This window comes from Acomys minous, assembly GCF_964271855.1.
Source record: "Acomys minous genome assembly, chromosome: 12".
NCBI lineage: Eukaryota > Metazoa > Chordata > Mammalia > Rodentia > Muridae > Acomys > Acomys minous.
Window position 1 is genome coordinate 102,960,402 of NC_140493.1, and position 20,903 is coordinate 102,981,304.

At 42.7% G+C, this 20,903-nt stretch overlaps 1 protein-coding gene across 1 annotated transcript; it reads left to right on the plus strand.

Annotated features, from left to right (window-relative positions):
• The first annotated feature begins 2,450 nt into the window (after positions 1-2,450).
• Positions 2,451-13,265, plus strand: KCNJ2 (potassium inwardly rectifying channel subfamily J member 2). The gene is made up of 2 exons (XM_084750232.1): positions 2,451-2,619; positions 7,757-13,265. The coding sequence occupies exon 2, from the start codon at positions 7,969-7,971 to the stop codon at positions 9,250-9,252; it is 1,284 nt and encodes a 427-aa protein (XP_084606358.1). The 5' UTR covers positions 2,451-2,619; positions 7,757-7,968; the 3' UTR covers positions 9,253-13,265.
• The last annotated feature ends 7,638 nt before the right edge of the window (positions 13,266-20,903 follow it).

Below are 20,903 nucleotides of genomic sequence, written 5' to 3' on the forward strand. Positions count from 1 at the left end.
TGACTAGAGAAATCTGTATCATACCCTGCTCCAAGAAGAGCAATATTTATCCAAGTCCTAATGCTTTGGCAGGCTAGATAGACTTCTCCTAATGGGGACAGAGTGAAAAGCCATTTATTAATTAAAATGCATGGTTACTTTCTTTCTTTTTTTTAAATGCAGAGGCCCTATGCAAGTCTATCAAACAGAAAAACACTTTAGTCAAAATTAAAGCCTTCATGTTTGTTTAACCAAACAATGAAGGGAAAGGTTCTATTCAGACTGAGAAGCTGATTGTAAAAAAAAAAAAAATTAATTTTCCTCAACTTTCTCCTTCAAGATAACTTTCTTGTGGCCTGCCATTCATCTAGTCCCTTGGAGAGGAGTGAGAATCAAATATGTGGTTGCCAGAAAGACTCAAGTCCTTATCTTACATACTTCTACATACATGAGCATATGCAGCTAAACAAAAGCATAGAATAATGTGCTTGCTTTATTAATGATCTTCCTGTTCTGCAAAGCTGATTGGCCCTTGCATTCGTTCATTTTTTTCCAAGAGTAGAATACTAAAATAAAATAACTGCAAACCAAGATTCTAGAAAATACTTCCCTTTTCTGGTTTGCTACCCTATTTCAAACACAGAGCCTTACGTGTGGGGGGAGGGGGAGCCCAGGGGGTAAGGGTGTTTATATCATTTGGAAAACTCTTCATCATATACTTAAACAGTGAGTCAAAACACAAGGAAAAAAAGTAAATGATCTGTTAACTCTTTATGTCTTGGCTAATGAAGAGTTAATTTTTTTGTCTCTGGATTCTTTTAGCTTTGGGCTACAGCTTGAGTTCTAATATAGACATTTTCTTAACATATTTAATCCAAGCTATTTATAAATAATATGACTTAATATATGATAAAGGAGATCTTCCTTGTCGGAGACAATATCCCGGTGTAAGAGGGTTTAAAAGGCAGCACTCAGTATCGGGGCTTGGCATATTCTAGGCTCAACAAAGGAAGCACCATTTGGCTATCAAAACTGTCTCAAGGCTTGCATGATCTAATTCACATCATCTTAAGTGTCTTTCTGGGTGCTCCGGAAAGAGGCAAGCTCAGTAAAGCAAAATGAAAGTTATGCATATTTCACTAGCACCTCCTAGGGGCCATGCGAGGTTATGAGACTAGGAGGTGCCTTTATCCGTGCAGCAACTCGGAACTGTTCCTTTCAACTCTCCTAACCATAAACGCGTACCCTGCTTGTAACACTTGGAATGTGAAATATATTGTAGAAGTAGTTTGGTGACTTCTGGCGGTCTTTAGGGTTTAAATAAAAGGTACACAAGATGCTTTGGGGTTCTTGAAGCGTAATCATTAAAGCGGACTGCAAACTCCATGGAAGATAAAAAAGAAAAGACTCTTAAACGCATCGTGTTCTTCTCTGTGATACCAACATACTCAGAGATAATACGCATTTGCTTTACACACTTAAGAAGTCCCTTATAAACTGTAACGATGCAGGCTCTAAGCTAAGGGAAGCTGGTTTTTTGAAGGTCTACAACATTCTTGCCTAGTTGCGGGGAAGGAGGGTTGGGAGGCGCTGGTGCGAGGGCAGAGCTGAGAGTCTGTAGGAGTTGCCGTTCCAGAGAATTCATTACTCTCTAATTGTTCTCATTTTACATGAGCAGAGCGTGCCGGGTGGTGGTGGAGAGAAAGATCGAGGGCGGACAAGGCGGTAGGAACCAGAGGCTCCTTCCCTTCCCCCACACACCCAAGAGAAGTCCAGGCGCTTTTTCTAAGTAATTCACCATCATTCCAGAGGAGAAATAGCCCAGTCAGACAAGCTATTGCTGCACTTGGGCTCATCTAAATGTTGCTGGGTGTAGTGTGCGCGCCCCAGGACCCCTTTGCGGTCTAATTAGTGGATTATCCGCAAGCTGCAAGCTGCTGTTGAATGCGCTGTGGGTTTCCACAGCTGGATAAAGGGAGTCGCACCCCAGTGATCTTTCCTTCCCTCCTAGCTGCAGACCCCTTTCTTAGGCACTGGCACCTCTTAGGCCCTTACAGGAACACTTACAGCCGGCCTCCGCTGTGGAAAGAAACCGGGAAGTGTGGGTCTCAGAGACCCAGTAGGAAGCTCTGCCCAAGGCCAGGCTGCAATTAGGCAACTGCATGGCGGCTGAGCTTCCCACCTGTTGCCGTCCCTGCTGGGCCACGACTTCCTCCTCCTCCCCAGCCCAGAACTGGACTCTCGGACCAGGCTGGGAGGCTGGAGGAGGTAGAGGAAGCCACCGCAGGTTCCTTGGCTGGCACAGCTAGGGGCCGCGGGTGTAAGGATCCTCCTCCTCCTCACGGTGGCGGTTCCCCGAGCTGGCCGCGCACCCAGGTGCGCTCCGATTGGTCAGCAGTGGGCAGGGGGCGGAGCCAAGAAGGCCGGTTATCACAAGGACCGCCTCAGAAGCTCCCAAGCTATCGCAGAGCGCTCTGGAGCCCTGGCCAGCGCGCAGCCTTCCCGGCGCCGGCAAGCAGGGTGTTAGGAATTCTCACTTGCTTCGCCTCACTCTCTTTCATAAAAAAACCACTGGATCTTACATGCTTCTGTAACTCCCCACTTCCACTCCATGTCCCCATGATCCTGTGTCAGCAACAGGTAAGGGATTCTGTGTTTTCTTCCTGTTCTCTTTCTGTTGTCTGTGTGTGTCCAGGGCAATGGACTTGCGCCACCGTCCTCTACCCTACTGTCCCGCTGCTCTGCTCTGGAGGTGGCCAGCTGTCAGGCTGCTGTAATGCTTCCCTTCGCAAGCTTCGGAGTCCCGGCTCATTGCCTATATAGTTTGTGTGCGCACCAGAACATCCTCAGAGCTAAAAATACTGAGACACGCTTGGAAGAGTTGAGCAATAGAAACAGATTTCTCTGCAGCATCTGTTTGTGCTCATAACTTCCAATGCACCAGCTGTAGCGAGATATTGAGTTTAGAGGCAAGCGCGAGCCTGGCGTGGATTCTTCCTTTTATTGCGGGTGAGAGGGAGGAAGAGAAGGTAGTTGGGATTGGAGGTCCCTTGTGAGCGCTGGTCTGACCGGGAGACTCAGCTCTTCTTATTCTAGATCCTTGGTGTGTGTGTGTGGTGGGGGCGTCCTTGCTACAAATACAGCACAGAATTCTAGGGTGAGCATCTCCAGTCTCAAAGTTCCTTTGCTGAGAAAAAAAAGAGTAGGAGGCAGAGTTGGATTTTGGCCTGAAGATCGCAAAACTTTCCCGACCTATGTCAGTCTGTCTTAAGCACTTTGCTATTCTTAGTAATAATGGTGTGAACCCCTCATTTGGAGACAGTGTGGTGTTGTTAGTGAAGCAGTGATCAAAGCTACTGGGTTCTAAAGAAGAAGAAAAAAGACTGCATCATAATACGGACTCCTTATGATAGAGAGTTGGCAGGGTGGGGGGTGGGGGGGTACTAAGATGGGAAATGGGTAGTCGCATGTCTGTCTGGTTCAGTCTGTCAATGGAGACCTGTATGAGGCTGTCTGTTTTGAAGATTCTCACAAACCCCGAATATACCTGTCATGAGATAAAGGCTTTACTTGAAAACCTGGCTTGGCTAAGCATAAGGAGAACTAACATCTCCTTTTAATCATTTGTTGTCTCTTCCCATTAATAATTGATAGGCAGTCATATTTCCTCTTGCTAACCAGTTCTGTATGTGCACTGCGAGCTACCACTAAGCTTGTTTGTCTCTTCCTGCTCACAATCTCCAATGCGCAGGAGAGAGATAGGCTACTTCAAACGTGGTGGGAATGGTGACAGTAGGGGTCAAGGCCATTTCACTTTGTTTTGTGCCTCTCAGTCCATAGTGTGGGAATGTTCGATTTCCATATTCTTGATATCTGTAAAGATATTTGCTTTGCACCTTGATGAAATCAATTAAACAAACCAACAAACAAACCAACAAACAAACCAAGCAATGTCTTTCAGACCCTCTTTATGAAAAACTCTGGGCAGTTGCCCTTCTTTGACCTCTGGGCAGTTGAGAAGACAGGCCTTGTCTTTAGTCTTACCCTTACCAGTGATGGTACCATCTGAGGTTTTCGAAAGATGCCAGTTTTGATTAGTAAACACAAGTTGTCCTTGCCACGCATAAATGCCTAGAGTTGCCACAAACATTGCTGCGTATAAATGTTAGAGGCAGCACTCACGCAGATATAAATGGGTGTCTCCCCACTCCCCCCCCCCTCTTCTTACCCTCCCTTCTGTTTACTTAGCTTCACAGAGGTTGCTCTGCAGCAATAGGACTCACATAGCAACTTGTGCCCAGAGCACTCTGGGGCTGGTCTACATGGCGTCAGCTGGGGAATAGCTGCTCCAAGCACTCATTAGCAGGCTTCTCTCACCCAGCACCTTTTATTCTGCTCTTTCCTGTCTTCAGTCAGAAACGTGGTTTTGTGCTTTTTCACTGAGAGTCAATGGCCCTCTCATGGGACATCATGATTCCCATTTCTTCTTCCCGAAAACCTTTATCTAGTGTCTCACCTGCTCTACTGGAGGTGTTTCCTGTATAGAAAACAATTAGGATTCTCCCATTTCTGAAGTGTGGTCTCCTCACCCCTGCATTGTTCCCCCCCTTTCTCCTTTAATATCTACCTAAGATTGACGTGCTGAACTATTTTTTCCATTGCTTATGCTTAATTTTGGATCAGCCTATAAATAGTCTTAACATGAACTGCACCACATGTAGCCATCTCAGTTTCCCAGAAATACTTTCTACCTCATTGGCCATGGCTTGGGTGAAATGATTATTCTTGTGCGTTGAGTATTGATCTGGATCCTTAAAATTTTGAGCTTAAAGCAGGGGGGAGGGTTCTATATTATTCACCAAATCCAGTATCAGCTTTCTAGATAGCCTGAATATATTACTAGTTTGCTGTTTCTCAGAACATTTTTAGAATAATATTGCATGGAAGTCGTATATTTTTTAACAAAAGCTTTTCCCAGATGTTTTGGTGATTCCCACCGAGGGAGGAGAGTGTAGGGAATTTTCTGCTTGTTTAAGGTCACTGGGACATGTGGACAGGTCCACAGCAAAGGCACAGTGAATTATAAAGACAGATAAGCTGTCAGACTGGAGACGTTTCTAGACTTTTGTGGTTGTAACAAGGTCCATAAAAGTCTGAAGACATATGACATGTGTGTGCACATATGCGCACTTTACTCTGGTTGGAGCATATGTATTTGACGTGTTGAAATTTTCCATTTCGGAGAAAGAAAGAAAGAAAAAAAAAAAAACAGTTATTTTTTCCCCTTTCCAGGAAGCATTGGTAAGACCTGAAAATGATGCTCTAGCATGTGGAACAAATTCTGCCATTAGCAATGGAAATGAGACAATAACAGCCCCCTCAGTACATGCTCTTTGCAAGGTTCCAAGTGGGGAAAGCTATTCATAGGAAACAGCTATTGTGTGATTTGTGGAATTCAAACAGATGTCCCAGCGTTGAGATTTTGGAAGGTCCTAATTAGACCTTTGGAGTTTAGGGGGTTGTTAGGTCCTTATCTGGAAAGACACAGGAGTCAGTGTGAAGAAATCTAAGAGAGTCTGCCCAAGGCCTTTAATGCCAATGCAGAGTAAGGCTTCTTTTGAAGAATGAAAGGGGAGTTTATTGGTGTTAGTTTATAGTGAAATAATTTCAAGTCAATCATGGCACAGACACACTCTTTGAAGAGACTTCTTCGTCCCATTCCCGTGTTTTATAGAAAAGCACACCTGCATTTGTTATCATGCTGCTGTCCCACGTTGATGAAGAAACATTTGGTACCATTATGTGAGCCAAATAATCTGAAAAGACTGTTACAATATTTCTTTCCAAGTCCACGGTCTAGACCTCTGAGGAATATGATTCTTTGTTCCTTTGTCCAACTGCATACTTCACAGGGAAGCAGACAAAACCGTGAAGCAGGTAAAAGGTTGGGAAGGCAACGGAACTTCTTTTTATAAAGCAGTTCAAAAGCACTTTCAAATAAAGCATCATTTAGGTGTCAAGAGATGACAGACTGAAACACACATTGCAATTTTCATAGATGACTAATCTCAAGAAAAAATAAGTTGGGGGTACATCTTGATTACAACTTGGATAAAGCAGGGAACATCAGAAGACTAGAACACGGCATTTACAAAGACAATGCACATTGCCCCTTGGTAATGGGCTGACTGAAATAAGGACAAATGGATCACTTAATATGTCTGCAGCTGGCTTGGCTGAAAATGGTCCTATTAACTGATCCATATTCATGTGCCTTTGGGGGGAAATCAAAACTGGAGTCCTCTTACCAAGGTCTCAACAAATTTCTGATCCTTCCTATTGTCCCACTTAAAAACAGAACATGGATTTGGCAGTTTGCAAAGTTGGAAATCACTTTCAGTTTTTAGTTCTAGGCCATATTAATATTAATCTACTTCTAGACTCTGTTAATGCACATTGCATTAAAAAAAACCACACTTTAGACCATTTCTTAGACATTGTTTCTTCTTCTTCTTCTTCTTCTTCTTCTTCTTCTTCTTCTTCTTCTTCCTCCTCCTCCTCCTCCTCCTCCTCCTCCTCCTCCTCTTTCTCCTCTTCTTCCTCCTCCTCTTTTTCCTCTTCTTCCTCCTCCTCTTTCTCCTCTTCTTCCTCCTCCTCTTTCTCCTCTTCTTCCTCTTTTTTCTTCCCCTCTCCCTTTTTGGTTATGGGGGAAGTGTAGGATTTTTTTTCAGTTAATCGGGAAACTCAGAGCAAGTAGCTAAATTTTACCTGGGGCAGAGTAAAGCAGTGGGAGGAAGCTCGAAGCTACTATTTGTTCATGTTAAGTAAAGGTGAGCGCCTTCTCCATAGGAACCTACAGCAAACAACAGCACTAGAAGTGAAAGTAAGCTGACTGGCATTTATGAGCTACTTTGATTACAAAGTTGTCTCTGTTTGAGAGCACACAGCCTTGGACCCACATGAAATGAGCTCCTGCCTTATCTCAATCCGCTAAAGACCTGGGCATTTGGCACAGAGGTGCTTGCTTCCTACCCTGTCATTACACATGGTAATCCCATCTCTGGAGAATTTCAAGACTCATATTGCTAGGCAACAGAATGGCTCTCTATCCCCCAGAGCAAATCTGTGTCCTCAAGTCAGAATCCCTTGCATTCAGGGAGATGGCATCAGACATTTCTGCATAGTACCTGCTCAGATGTTTAGAGTGATGGAGCAAGCCCAAACAGTATTCAGAAGTTAGGATCCATTTCAAATGCTGCAAAGGACTTTCTGCCCAGTGTTATTACTGAAACAAAATTGTCTGTACATGTAAATGCCAACCTTGTCAGCAAGGGTTGAAACCTTATCCCTTAATGTACACATAACTAGATTATTATCCAGGTTGTTCATATAAAATATCCTCTAGACATATCCTACCTTTAAAAGCTGATACAAACCTTAGAATCAGAATGACTCTTCTCTTTATTACCACGAGAACCTAGAATAGAGTAAGGGCTGATAGATAGATATGAATTATAGAATATTCTAGATTGCTGACAAACAGTAGAAGAAAAGGGAGCTGAAATTTGGGCGGAATGATCATCTATGTTCAATGACTGTGATTTTAAATAAAAATTCAAAAGAGCATTTATAGGAAGAAAGAAAACTCCACACAATTCAATCCAAAGTATAATTGTTTGTCTCTTATTCTGTTTTTGTTAAGACAGGAATATTGTCTTAGACAGTGGGGCTCCTTTAAGTATGGCTGCTTTGTAACGAATGCTCTCTTTTCTTGCAGGACAAGTTCTCTGGATGCCAGCTGAATTACTAAGGTAACTCTGCTGGTTAAAAGAACCCCAAGGTTCTTGGAAGCATCCATCTCTCCTCATTTAAAAAATTTTTTTTGGTGTGTGTGTCTTCACTGAACATTCAAAACTGTTTCTTCAAAGGGTTTTGCAAAAACTCAGACTGTTTTCTAAAGCAGAAACACTGGCGTCCACAGCGGAAGCAATGGGCAGTGTGCGAACCAACCGCTACAGCATCGTCTCTTCGGAGGAAGATGGCATGAAGTTGGCCACCATGGCAGTGGCTAATGGCTTTGGGAATGGCAAGAGCAAAGTCCATACCCGGCAACAGTGCAGGAGCCGCTTTGTGAAGAAAGATGGCCACTGCAATGTCCAGTTCATCAATGTGGGTGAGAAAGGACAGAGGTACCTGGCTGACATCTTTACCACCTGTGTTGACATTCGCTGGCGGTGGATGTTGGTTATCTTCTGCCTCGCGTTTGTGCTCTCCTGGCTGTTCTTTGGCTGTGTGTTTTGGTTGATAGCTCTGCTCCATGGAGATCTGGACGCTTCTAAAGAGAGCAAAGCTTGTGTGTCTGAGGTCAACAGCTTCACAGCTGCCTTCCTCTTCTCCATTGAGACGCAGACAACCATCGGCTATGGTTTCAGGTGTGTTACAGATGAGTGCCCAATTGCCGTTTTTATGGTGGTATTTCAGTCAATTGTAGGCTGCATCATTGACGCCTTTATCATCGGCGCGGTCATGGCAAAGATGGCGAAGCCAAAGAAGAGAAATGAGACTCTTGTCTTTAGTCACAACGCTGTGATTGCCATGAGGGATGGCAAGCTATGCTTGATGTGGCGGGTGGGCAATCTTCGCAAAAGCCACCTTGTGGAAGCTCATGTCCGGGCACAGCTTCTCAAATCCAGGATCACTTCAGAAGGGGAGTATATCCCCTTGGACCAGATAGATATCAATGTTGGTTTCGACAGTGGAATTGACCGTATATTTCTAGTGTCTCCTATCACAATTGTTCATGAAATAGACGAAGACAGCCCTTTATATGACTTGAGTAAGCAGGACATTGACAATGCAGACTTTGAAATTGTGGTCATACTGGAAGGCATGGTGGAGGCCACCGCCATGACGACGCAATGCCGGAGTTCATATCTGGCTAACGAAATTCTCTGGGGTCACCGCTATGAGCCGGTGCTCTTTGAAGAGAAGCACTACTACAAAGTCGACTATTCGAGATTCCATAAGACTTATGAAGTACCTAACACTCCCCTTTGTAGTGCCAGAGACTTAGCGGAAAAGAAATATATCCTCTCAAATGCGAATTCATTTTGCTATGAAAATGAAGTGGCCCTAACAAGCAAAGAAGAGGAAGACAGTGAGAATGGAGTCCCAGAGAGCACAAGTACAGACTCACCTCCTGGCATAGATCTCCACAACCAGGCAAGCGTACCTCTAGAGCCCAGGCCCTTAAGGCGAGAATCGGAAATATGACTGACTGATCCCACCTTTGGGATATTTACTTCGCTACACAGTCTGTTGTTGGTCAGAGGTCCGGGACAGTTATACAGACCACGGTACTGGTCGTGAGGTGGGTGAAGGAGAGCAGCCGCAAGAGACTAAGGCTAGCACAAAGGTTTCAAGAAAAGACTGTAAGCTGGATGACTGACATAAAGCATTTTGCAGGCTTTCGAGTGACCCGATGGCACATATCTGTTGTAGAATAAGTTATGGGGTTGTTTTTTAATGTATTGTTTTGTGGTTTTTTTTTTTTTTTTTTTTACAAAACTTGAATATGCAGGCAAGCCTCGGTTTGGGTATGTGACTTACCTGGAATGCTTCTCTTTAGGGGAACAAGAATGATTTTAATGGCATAACACAGGCAAGACTCTGCCTTAATTTTTTTGAAAAGCTGCTAACTACATGAACACAAACTGTATTTTTGTTGCAGTGTAGTTTATCTTTTACATAACTTTAAAAAGTCAGTGTTGAACATTGTCGAAAGCGCACGGTGTGCTTCAAAGTGTCAAGTATTTGGCTATTAACTGCCAAAATGGGAGCCTGATTTTCTGAGGCCAGTAATTTGTTTGCTAAAATTGATTTCTCTCCTCTCTCTCTCTCTCTCTCTCTCTCTCTCTCTCTCTCTCTCTCTCTCTGTCCCCTCCCCTCTTTCTTGTTACATAAGGACATTATGTAACACTAGCCAAATGGTAGCCTCCGGGTTTTAGACTTTTCCTTTCCGTGATGCTAATAGGTTATCTCAAATTGTCAGTTAGACTACCTAAAATAAATACCAAAGATAATGCACATTTTTTTTTTGCACAGAGGAGCTTATATTTAAAAGGGGAAAAAAAAAGCCTAGCCTCATAGGTTATCTGGGAAATCCAGACACACTAACTTTGAACCTTAGCGAGATGTTGGGCTGCCTATTCATTTTGCACCTTAGTCTGAAAAAGAGCATCAAGATCTGATGAGAATAATGTTTTCAACTCCGTTCTTTGGTGCATCTTTATTTGAAGGGGAAGTGGGAAGCATGGGTCACACTGACATATGCACTATGTCAACATCTTTTTTCCCCTGTTAGGTCGTGTTGGTCAGGCTAATGTATGAGAGAGAGAGGGAGAGAGAGAGAGAGAGAGAGAGAGAGAGAGAGAGAGAGAGAGAGAGAGAGAGAGAGAGAGAGAGAGACTCATTTAGACTTTTCTGGGCTCTTCTCTTTTTGCACATTCCAAAGTTAATTCCATAAGATCAGATCTTGGTTGAACTTTGTTGGTTACCTGGCACCCTCCAAACAGAGCCACCCAACGCAGAAGATAGATAGATTTCAAATTCTTCAGCTGAGTCATCTACCCTTGATTGTCAGGTCATTTCTAGTTTGATGTCACATTAAGAAAGCTGTCTGGGCCTCTAAGCTTGTCCCTCTGAGGTAATCTGCAGAGAGTGATACAGTCAACATGCGCTGAATATGCCAAAGTAGGTGTGTGTGTGTGTGTGTGTGTGTGTGTGTGTGTGTGTGTGTGTTATGTGTAATACACGAGCCACTTCAATGCAATAGTCTACTTTACAAGGGAGAGGGAAGTTCCCTTTTTCACGGCAGAGGGGAGGGGATATCCCAGTGTTCTAATGTCTTATTGAGCCACGTAAACACCAGGCAATTACAAGCTAAGGCGTTAAGAGTCTAAAGGGTTATTTCTCTTTGTGTACACACTCATGATTAATGTGAGTTGGCCATTGTCTCTGGTAAAGTACCAGAGCAGGTTACCAAGGACACGTCATTTTCTAGAAGCCTCTCTGCCTAGTCACCTGTCTTTTATAAAAGCATCTCCCTCTACCCGCATTCTAGCCCAACAATGTACTTCTCTCTCTCTCTCTCTCTCTCTCTCTCTCTCTCTCTCTCTCTCTCTCTCTCTCTCTCTCTCTCTCTCTCTCTCCTCTTTTGGTTTCTAAAGTTCCCTACTTGTGAATCCTAGGGCTGCTAATTTTGCTTTGTAGTTGGAGTCTCAAAATCAACTCTCTAATGGTATTACACCCTAATATGCCATTAAAAATCAGCTTGTTCTAGAATCACGTATTTGATTTCGGGCGATGTTTGTGCCGATTTGTGGCATGGTGAGCAGCTGTCTCGGGATGCAGTGCCTGTAAAATGATGACGGTTTCCGCTGTTTTCAACTTTGGAAGTCAATGGATTTGAAAACTGTTGGTGTTACGGAAATCGAGAGGGAAGTGTTGAGAACGTGGTTGTCATTGTACATCCAAGTTTAGAGATGGGGTTGGGAAGTTGGCTGAAGAGGTGGAGGGGGATGGGAGGAGGTAATTCACGAGAGAGGAAACAGACTGGCTTTGCACCCTGCGAGGCTGAGGCGAGGAGGGCTTTCAGATGCTGCTACTACAGTGAACTACAGTGATTCGCAAAGGAAAATAAACAAACCAAAGAGTATTTAGTGGAATGTCAATCAAGTGAAGATGCAATGGAGAGTAGGGGTGACCCGCCTGGAGGTTCTCCCCCGCCCCCAAAATTCAGAGCTACCACTTACAAGATTTGAGTCATTTGAAAAGGGGTGGGTACAGACACAAGAAAAGAGGGAGGGGAAATCTTTCAACTTGTTAGTTAAAAAGAAGAAAACATCTAAAATTTCTGGTGCATAGGTTTGTTTGTTTGTTTTTTTTTCATTTGATTTTTGTTTTTCAAGAACTTTTTTTTCTTGCAGAAGCTACGTTTTTAAAGTGTACATTTTATAAAGTTTATCAGATATTTTCATATTTAAAGCCAAATGTAAATAGAAATCTGTAAAGGAAAAAAAAAATACCACAAGAGGTATAATTACCAGTGAGTTCTGAGAGCTAGCACCTCTATGCTACCGGTTAGCATGGTTTTAGCATATATTACCAGCCCTTTGAGGTTTGTTCTGGTATGTTCTTCTGTTATTTATTTCAGCATGGACTGTTCCTTTGAGAGCTTTTTGTAGTTATCAGTATCTTAATAGTTACAAGCTTTAAATGGCTTTTTGTTTTGTTTTGCCAAGAGCCAAGACATAGGTAATGCACGGTATTTCTTCCTGCATTTTTACCTTCAGAATATCTGTCTTTCTTGACTAGGCCTCCGGAACTAGTGTACACATCTGCCACTAGTATGCAGATGGAGGGACTCACCTTGAATATCTGGGTCCATCCCCAGATGCCCGTTGCTTCTCTGCTGCAAGCAAATCCCTCTAGGATGTATTCCCTTTTAAAGAATGTTTGCCCGTATCCGAATGGGCATTATATATATTATTTTTGGAGGGGGGAGGCATAGATTCCTGGTTATTCTATTTTTAAATAAAAGGTAGACAAAGTGAATTCTATTTTGATTATTGAGAAAGGAATAGTTTTCTATCCCTCTAAGAGTATACTTGAATCAGACATTTTTAGAATGTCGTATAGCACTGTAGTAATTTCCAAATCGCTAGAGAAGTTTGTTCGACTTTGTTCTTGTTCTGTTTATGCCTTTATCCTTTTTCTTTCACTTCCTCTCTCACTACACACTCCCTCCCTAAATCTAGATGTGTGTCTCATGACCCTGGTTCCCCAAAGATGTTCCCCTTGCAGATAACAAATGTCAGCTCTTATAACCAGTCACCCCATAAAAGCAAGTGTCTCATCCCGAGGGGTGGTTTATGCTCCTTGTCATCATTTTTCATGATCGTAGGGTGGGAAGTATAAAAGTGTTGCATTATTATATCTCCTCCCACCATAGGGTGGGGAAGTAGAAAAGTGTGGCATCGTTATGTCTCTTCCCACAATCTTCAGCAAACTAGAGTTCCTTTCCTAGGAACATTTCGGCTCCAGGCTCTGGCGAGTTGAATGATTCTAGCCCTTGACAATCATGATGGTTATTATTTTCCCATTTGCCATCTTTTTGTATCTAAAGTCTTCCTATTGTACCGCACAAACCATGGGTTGTACATATTTTTTTATATATTATGTCTTATTTTATTATTTCTAAATAAAAATTAAAAATTGAAAATTAATTTGTGGTAGCATCATTGGACCTCTTGGATGATTGTAACAGAAACGTGTTCTCAGACAATGGGACATAAACTGTCCTCATGTGAATGAACAGAGCCATAGAAATCGCCTGAACACACGGGTGCAGGGGACTGGCGGATTACTTTAATCCAAGTAATTAGCTTGGTTAGAGGAAACCAAGCTTATATTTTGGTTTGGGACAGCACAGCTTAGAGGATAGAAAAGAGGAAACAAAACAAAGCTAAAAATGCTTTATATTTTGATTACTAACTTAAAGTAGTTATACTTTGTTGTCCCTTGACTATAAATAGATCCTGCCTTGTATATAATTTGTCTTTTCTTTATTCTTTTTTTTTTTTTTTAAATTTTTAAGGTAGTGTCTCATGTAGCTGAGATTGGCCTCTGAATTAGGTATGTAGGCAAGGATGACTTTGAACTAATGTTTTTTCCTGCGCCTGTCCTCAGTGATGGGATTCCAGGAGTGAGCCATCAGGCCTGCCTTATTTGGTGCCAATGATAGAACCCTGGGGACTTTGTGCATGCTAGGCAACCACTCTGATAATGGAGATACAGCCCAACATTTTCAATTAATTTCTACCCAGAGAAAAATCAAGATATTATTGTTTTTTCAATTCTATGACAAACATAATTAGAGTGAACTTTAAAGCCAAGAAATCACTAAAGAGTGACTTGAATTCCAGTTTTATCTGCCTCTACTGTATTACTTACTGTTTCAGAACATATCACCAAATCTAGATTGTCTTCAAGAAAATCTTCTTCTACCAAGTCACAAATAAAATGTTTTCCAAAGCCAGAACTAGGAGGGAAACTCATTATAAAGTATGTGATTTTTGCTGTATCTTATACTCAGAGAACCCTTTCAAAATATGGGTCTAAGTTCCTGGCAAATATTAAATAATTTCATCTTAGTGGTGAAACTCTGGGGCTCTTGTTAGATCCTCACTTGAGGAATGAAGTCACCAAGGCCTGGAGAAGCACCCTCATTAGCTGGTCTGATCCACATGGCCAAGGAGGGATGGGACGAAGCTCTCACAAAAGAAGGTGCTGCTGCTGAGAGGGAATACTGAGTGCTTCGGCCCTATGTTGTTCTTCCTGTCCTCTGCTGCTGTCCCTCATGGGTTCCCATTGTAAGAATTACAATCTAACCTAAAGCCATTGTGCCCTGTCACTTTTATATTCCACTACACACACACACACACACACACACACACACACACACACACACACACACGGCCCAGGAACAAACGCTAGATAGGAATGGAAGCTATCTCTCTTTCTCTCTCCCTCCCTCCCTCCCCCCCCCCTCTCTCTCTCTCTCACACACACACACACACACACACAGCCCAGGAACAAAAACTAGATAGGAATGGAAGCTATCTCTCTTTCTCTCTCCCTCCCTCCCTCCCCCCCCCTCTCTCTCTCACACACACACACACACACACACACACACACACACACACACACACACAAAGGGTCTAGAAACAAAGGCTGGATAGGAATAGGAGCCAGATTGTGAATGTGTTTCTCAAGCCCTCCTTTATGAGCTGGACAGTCAGGGAGGAGAGATCCCTTTATAGGAGGTAGAATTCACTGCACGTGCAAACATCAATTTTGTGATCGTCATACATTTCAAACTTCAGATTCATTTCAGTTAACTTCAAATAGCTCCAGGCAAACTCACACAGTTCTGCCCCTCACCAAACTGCAGGTACCTAACCGCCTCACACACTTCTGCTTCCCTCCTGCTGTGGGCAGCCAGTGGGTAAGGAGGCTCCTGTGATTCAGAGGAGCTAGCAGAACATGATAAAGCCAGGATGGACGCAATAAAGACTCCACCTCTATTTCTACTCGCTCATCTCTTTACTTGTATGTACACACACACACACACACACACACACACACACACACACGTATATATCTTTGAATGTATTCCGGTATTAAGTATAATAATAACAACCATAAATAACCTTCGCAGTTGAATTTCAGAGAGATTTTGGTGATGAGATAATACAGTCATCTCTTCCACGCTCCAGACTTCATAAGCCACAGCTCCTTGAATGTTATTTATGGAGAAGGATGTGCGTTTTATTCTACAAGATCCCACTGTAGCACCAGGGGAATCGATTAGATCCACCAGAGTTGTCTGAATAAAGCTAAATATACATGCACACACAGAGAGGACCCCAGCCAACACACAACACGAGCCCACAATGCACTAAGTTGGAGATCTCCCTGATGCCCAGTGAGGCCATGGCTCAAAGGTCTGTCAGAGGTCTGTCCTTAATTCTCTTTCAAGAACAATTTGCATCGTCTCGGGCTAATCCCTTTAAGATAAAGACAGAAATTATCGGAGTATTCAGCTCTGAAATAAAGTGATGGGTTCCCAGGGTGCTGAGCTTTCAGAGCTAAAGTGGGGAGTGTTAGGGTGACAAGGGTTGGTTTTTTCTAAAGCTGGAGAAGATGAGGGGTGGGTGAGAAAGGGGCATAGCTAAGAAGAAAGTGGAAAAGAAGAGAGTGAGCCAGGTGAGCCAGCTCCAGGGCCGAGAGTGAGCAAATCCCGGGGAGAATAATGGCGAATAATCACACATAAGTAGCTCTCTAGAATGCGTAGCCTCAGGCATACTCATTGTTTAGAGGAATGATTTTCTTACATTATCATTCTCTTCCTGAATTCAAATAATGATACATATTATTTAACATTTCCTTGGGTTACTGAAGCTAATATGTGCTTTTCTTCATGGTGGCACCTATGCTTCTGCATGTCTTATTTATTATGAAATCATCACCTGCTTTCCCCCCCCACACACACACTAGCAGAAGTATCCTAGTATAATTCTTGGCTTTGCATCTGATTTTTGGATCAAGGAACACAGGTCAATATACTGTGCTGGGCAGGCCATACGTTATCATGCCATAGATATTATAAGCATGTCAGAACAATAATGTCAAAATAATATCATAGGTATTAAAAGCCCTATTGTATAGGTTATAGGTTATCAAGAATTCTGTCAGAATAGCCGCAATAACATGCAAGTCACCCGGTCCAGGTAAGATGTGAAAGATCTGCTTCAATGGGGATTTGCAATGATTTTTTTTTAAATCGCCTTCATGAATCTTTTGTTTTCCTTTCATTTGCCTTCCCTTCTCACCATCACCCCTGTCCATTTTTTTCCCTACCTTTATGGTACAGGAGACTGTTACCAAGATCTTGTTCATACCAAACAAGCAGTCTACCACTAAGCTAAATCTCATCCCTGTTTATTCTTTTAAGCTTGAGAAAGGCTTTTACTCAGTTGCCAAGGTTGGGCTTGAATTTATATTCTTTCTCTTTCAGTCTGAGAGTAGCTGAGATCGCGAGCTGGTACAACTACACCTGGGATCCACGTTACTTCTTATTTCAGGTTTGGGGTTCTGTTCTGAGATCTGGAGGCTGCTCAGAAGTTTGACTTCTGGAAAGTTCCATTCAACCAAGCCAAAAGGAGGAGTTACTGTACAGTTCTGGGTACTTAAAGTTGCCTATGTTTCGATTACCATTTGGAAAGTGGCCAGCATGATTGTTTTCTCTGCTTTAACGTTAGGAAACAGAGGCGGGCTTAGAAATAAAAAGCAAATAATTGATACTCAGAAATCACTGCCTATTGAGTCTCATGAAGATAGACATACAACTCACCCTCCATATTTAGGAACATTCACTTGTAAGTTAAGGATCCTTAAGGGTTTATCATACCATGGATTCAAGTATTTATGCAACAATGGACTGGGGGCCATTTTTCTTACAGAGCACATCTTTTAAATAAGGGCTATTTTTATAAACCTGCAAAATTTGCTATTATGAAAAGAAAGCAGGAACCTGGATGAAGCAACAAAGGTATTAAAGGTAAGATGACAGTTGCCGAGCTAGGGAGATGCTTCTGTGGGCAAAAGCTTGATGTGAGGACATGGGTTCTAATCCTATGAGCCCATGGAGAAGGCAGACTGTTAGCACAGACTTCTGTAATGACAGAATTCCTACAGAGATGTGGAAGACAGAGATGGGAAAATCCTTGGAACTTTCCAGGTGGACTAGCCTGGTATACACAGCAAATAAGATCCACACAGTCTCAAACAAGGTGGGAGGTGAGGACCAACACCCATGGCTGCCTTCTGACTTTGACACACGCACAGTGGCCTGTCTGTACCTGCGCTCACACACATGATTGAGCACATACACACACAGGTTGCACATAAATGACTTTAAGGTGACAAATCATCATTTCTTTGTTACGTTCAGCCTAAATTGTTCGTGCTCAGATTTTAAGTGTGTCTTTGAGGGACTATCTTCCTATGGACATAATCTTACTTTCTCCATTTTAATGTTGGTTCACACATCCTAAGTTGTGCTCTGATCACCTTTGCCTCTGGTCTCCAAGGGGAGGGCCAGGTGACCTTCCTTAAGTAAGCAGCTTGGCCTGTGTTTGCGTAACAAACAAATGACTCAGTTCTCCTATTTTATAAATCGTGTTTGCCTTTGGCTTTTCACAGTTTTTTCCTAAGACAGTTCTTTATTTGATGCCTCAGCTAAGCAATTTTAATGGGATGCTATAGCAAAGAGGATTTCACTAAATAGTATGTAGGAGATTATTTTAAAATATGTAGTTAGCTCCATCAAAAAAAAGCTACTTATAGAAACACATTATTTACCAATAGACACATTTCAAAGGCAAGTTTATACACATCCTGAGCACCACACTCTTGGCAGAAGCAGTCTCAGATGGCACCCGTTCATAGCCAGGCGAGGAAAGGTTGAATAAACATGTCAGAGGTTTCCTCCAGCCCTACTGTACATTTTCTGGTGGCCATAAGATCCGCAAGAACTCTGCCTCTTCCAAAAGCGGCGAAAAGTTGTAGTCAGCATCACTTGTGTACCCTCGCAGTCAATGAGGCAGCTGAATAAGATGCCCCCGGGTTGCCATAGAAACTTGAAGCAGCATTGAAGCACCTTCTCCTGCATGCTCTTTAATTTCATCTGAGTGACTATGTTCAAGAACCAAAAATAAAAAGTGCACAAAGATGTAATTATATAAAAAGCTGTGTTCAATTATAAATACAGTATGTACTTTTGCCTCTGTCTATGGCTCACTTGCTTCTTTCTCCCATTTGAAGTCATTTGAACTATTCAAGGGAGAGTCTCCATTTTCTATTTAACTTAAGTGAGGCCAGATTTGCCAAGATACAGGAGCAAAGCTTTCTTCTTTTCCACCTTTGCCTGGCTCACGCTTGACATCAGTCTGGCGGTATTTTTGATAATAGGGTCCCTTTACAGTGAATGCTTACACTGAGCAATGTGGGCTTACCTGAAGCTCCTGAAACTGCACTGCCATTCGGCACTCGTGAGTGCCTAGATGTCTAGAACATTCTGTAGGTTTATGAACTTTTTCGTAGGCTAATAAAAGCCGACAGCAGAATGCCAGAAAAGCTATTAGTAAGGAAAGCCAACAGAACCTTTTTCTTTAAAAAAAATTTTTTTTGTTGCTACTTGTAATAAACCAGTCATTTCACAATGGGGGTGGTAGATAAGGAACCCAACAGTGGCATGTACTCTGGGGACAGGTTCAAGATGTGGAAGACCTGCTTCCCTTTGTGCACCTTTTAATTAGGCCAATCGATTAAAATTTCTGACAGGGGAAACAATGCCTCCTCGTCCTGATGAAGCGCGGCAGTCCTGGGCCTGCATCTTGCCATCCTCTGGAAAGGTGATTGTGCCTAGGCAGTGGCTTCCTGCTAGTGATTTGCATGAGGCTGTGTTCCCTGTAGAATTTACTTGAAGAAGAGAATGCAAAGGTACAGGGTGTGTCTGCTGAGGCAGGACCCGGATAATTTGTTGTCTGTGACCCCGTCTCCTGGGAACTCTTGATGACTGTACAATCAGGGCAGTACACTGGGTCTCTCTGCAAGGGAAACAAGTCCTTTACATGAAGAACTATGAAAGAATTTTTTTTCCCTTTAGGACAGTTGGCAACCTGCAGGAAAAAAAATGCTGCTGGTTTATCTAGCAGCATTTGGAAAGGCAGACTGGCTATGTTGCTTAAATACCTATTGAAACCAGGACATGCTTGCCAAAAACCAAACCAAACCAAACCAAACAAAAACCACAAAAAACAAAAAACAACAACAACAACAAAAAAACCCCAACTGTGTATGGTTGAAAAATTCTACTTAATGAATCAATAATTTTCAGACCTTTGTATCCAGGACTGAATAACAAATACAAAATGAAATTTAAAAAAATTATAGCTTAGAATATCAAAAGCATGTTTTATGTTTTTTCTCCCACTAACTCCAGGTATTCTGGGTTACGGTTCCTGTTTGATTTATGTTGTCTTTGTGGTTTGCTTAGGATTTTGTTACCATATGTTAATTTGTAGTGAGTGCTCAATTTCTTTTTGAATTTTCCAAAATTAACGTAGGAATCTGGCCTCGTCCACTCTCAGTGATGCAGAATACTTCATGCCAGAGATGGGAAAGGACCTGTCACCACACACTTCATGGTGGACATCAAACTTGTCATGTTTCTTTAACAGCTCATTTCCTTTCTGTCCCCTCTCTATGTACCTAGTCAGATGACGCCTCCTCTTCCTACTCCTCTTCTTTTTTTAAAAAAAAATTTATTATAATTTATTCCGATTACATCCCAAATATTATCCCCTCCTTTGTATCTTCCCATAGGCATCCTCTCTCCCTCTTCTGCCCTATTCCCCTACCCTAGACCTCTAAAGAAGGGGATACCCTCCCCTACCATATGACCACAGCCTATGAAGTCTTATTGAGATAGCCTGCTTCCTCTTCCTCTGTATGCCCACTGGGCCTCCCCACCAAGGGAAAGTGATCAATTTGAGGGCACTGGAGTTCATGTCAGAAGCAGTTTCCACTGTCCTTACAGCTGTGAAGAATGAGCTGTCCCTTTGCTAGATCTGAACAGGGGGTCTAGGTTCACTACATGCATTGTCCTTTCTAGGTACAAAAGTTTGTGCGGACAATCCTAGGTCCAGAACTGCTGGCCTTGATTGTCTCCATGTGGGACTCCTGAACCCTCTGGGTCATTCCATCCCCCCATTCTTCCTTATCACTCTCAGTGATCCACCTGGAGTCTGGCAGGAAGTTCCAGCATCTGTCTGGATCCCCCACTGGGTGGAGTCTCTCAGGGAAATGCAAAACAAAACGGCTCAGAGATTCCATCTTACACCTACCAGAATAGCTAAGATCAAAAACTCAAGTGACAGCACATGCTGGTGAGGATGTGGAGAAAGGGGAACACTCCTCCATTGCTGGTGGGAGTGCAAACTTGTACAACCACTTTGGAAATCAATTTGACACTTTCGCAGAAAATTGGGAATAGTTGCTACCTCAAGATCCAGCTATGCCACTCCTGGGCATATACCCAAAAGATGCTCCACCATCCAGCAAGGACATTTGCTCATTTATGCTCATAGCAGCCTTATTTGTAATAGCGAGAATCTGGAAACAACCTAGATGTCCCTCAACCAAAGAATGGATAAAGAAACTGTGGTACATTTATACTATGGAATACTATTCAGCTGTTAAAAACAAGGAAAACTTGAAATTTGCAGGCAAATGGATGG

Bases quoted from the DNA above. Each gene is read 5' to 3' on its own strand.
- KCNJ2 (XM_084750232.1), top strand. From the start codon at position 7,969: ATGGGCAGTGTGCGAACCAACCGCTACAGCATCGTCTCTTCGGAGGAA.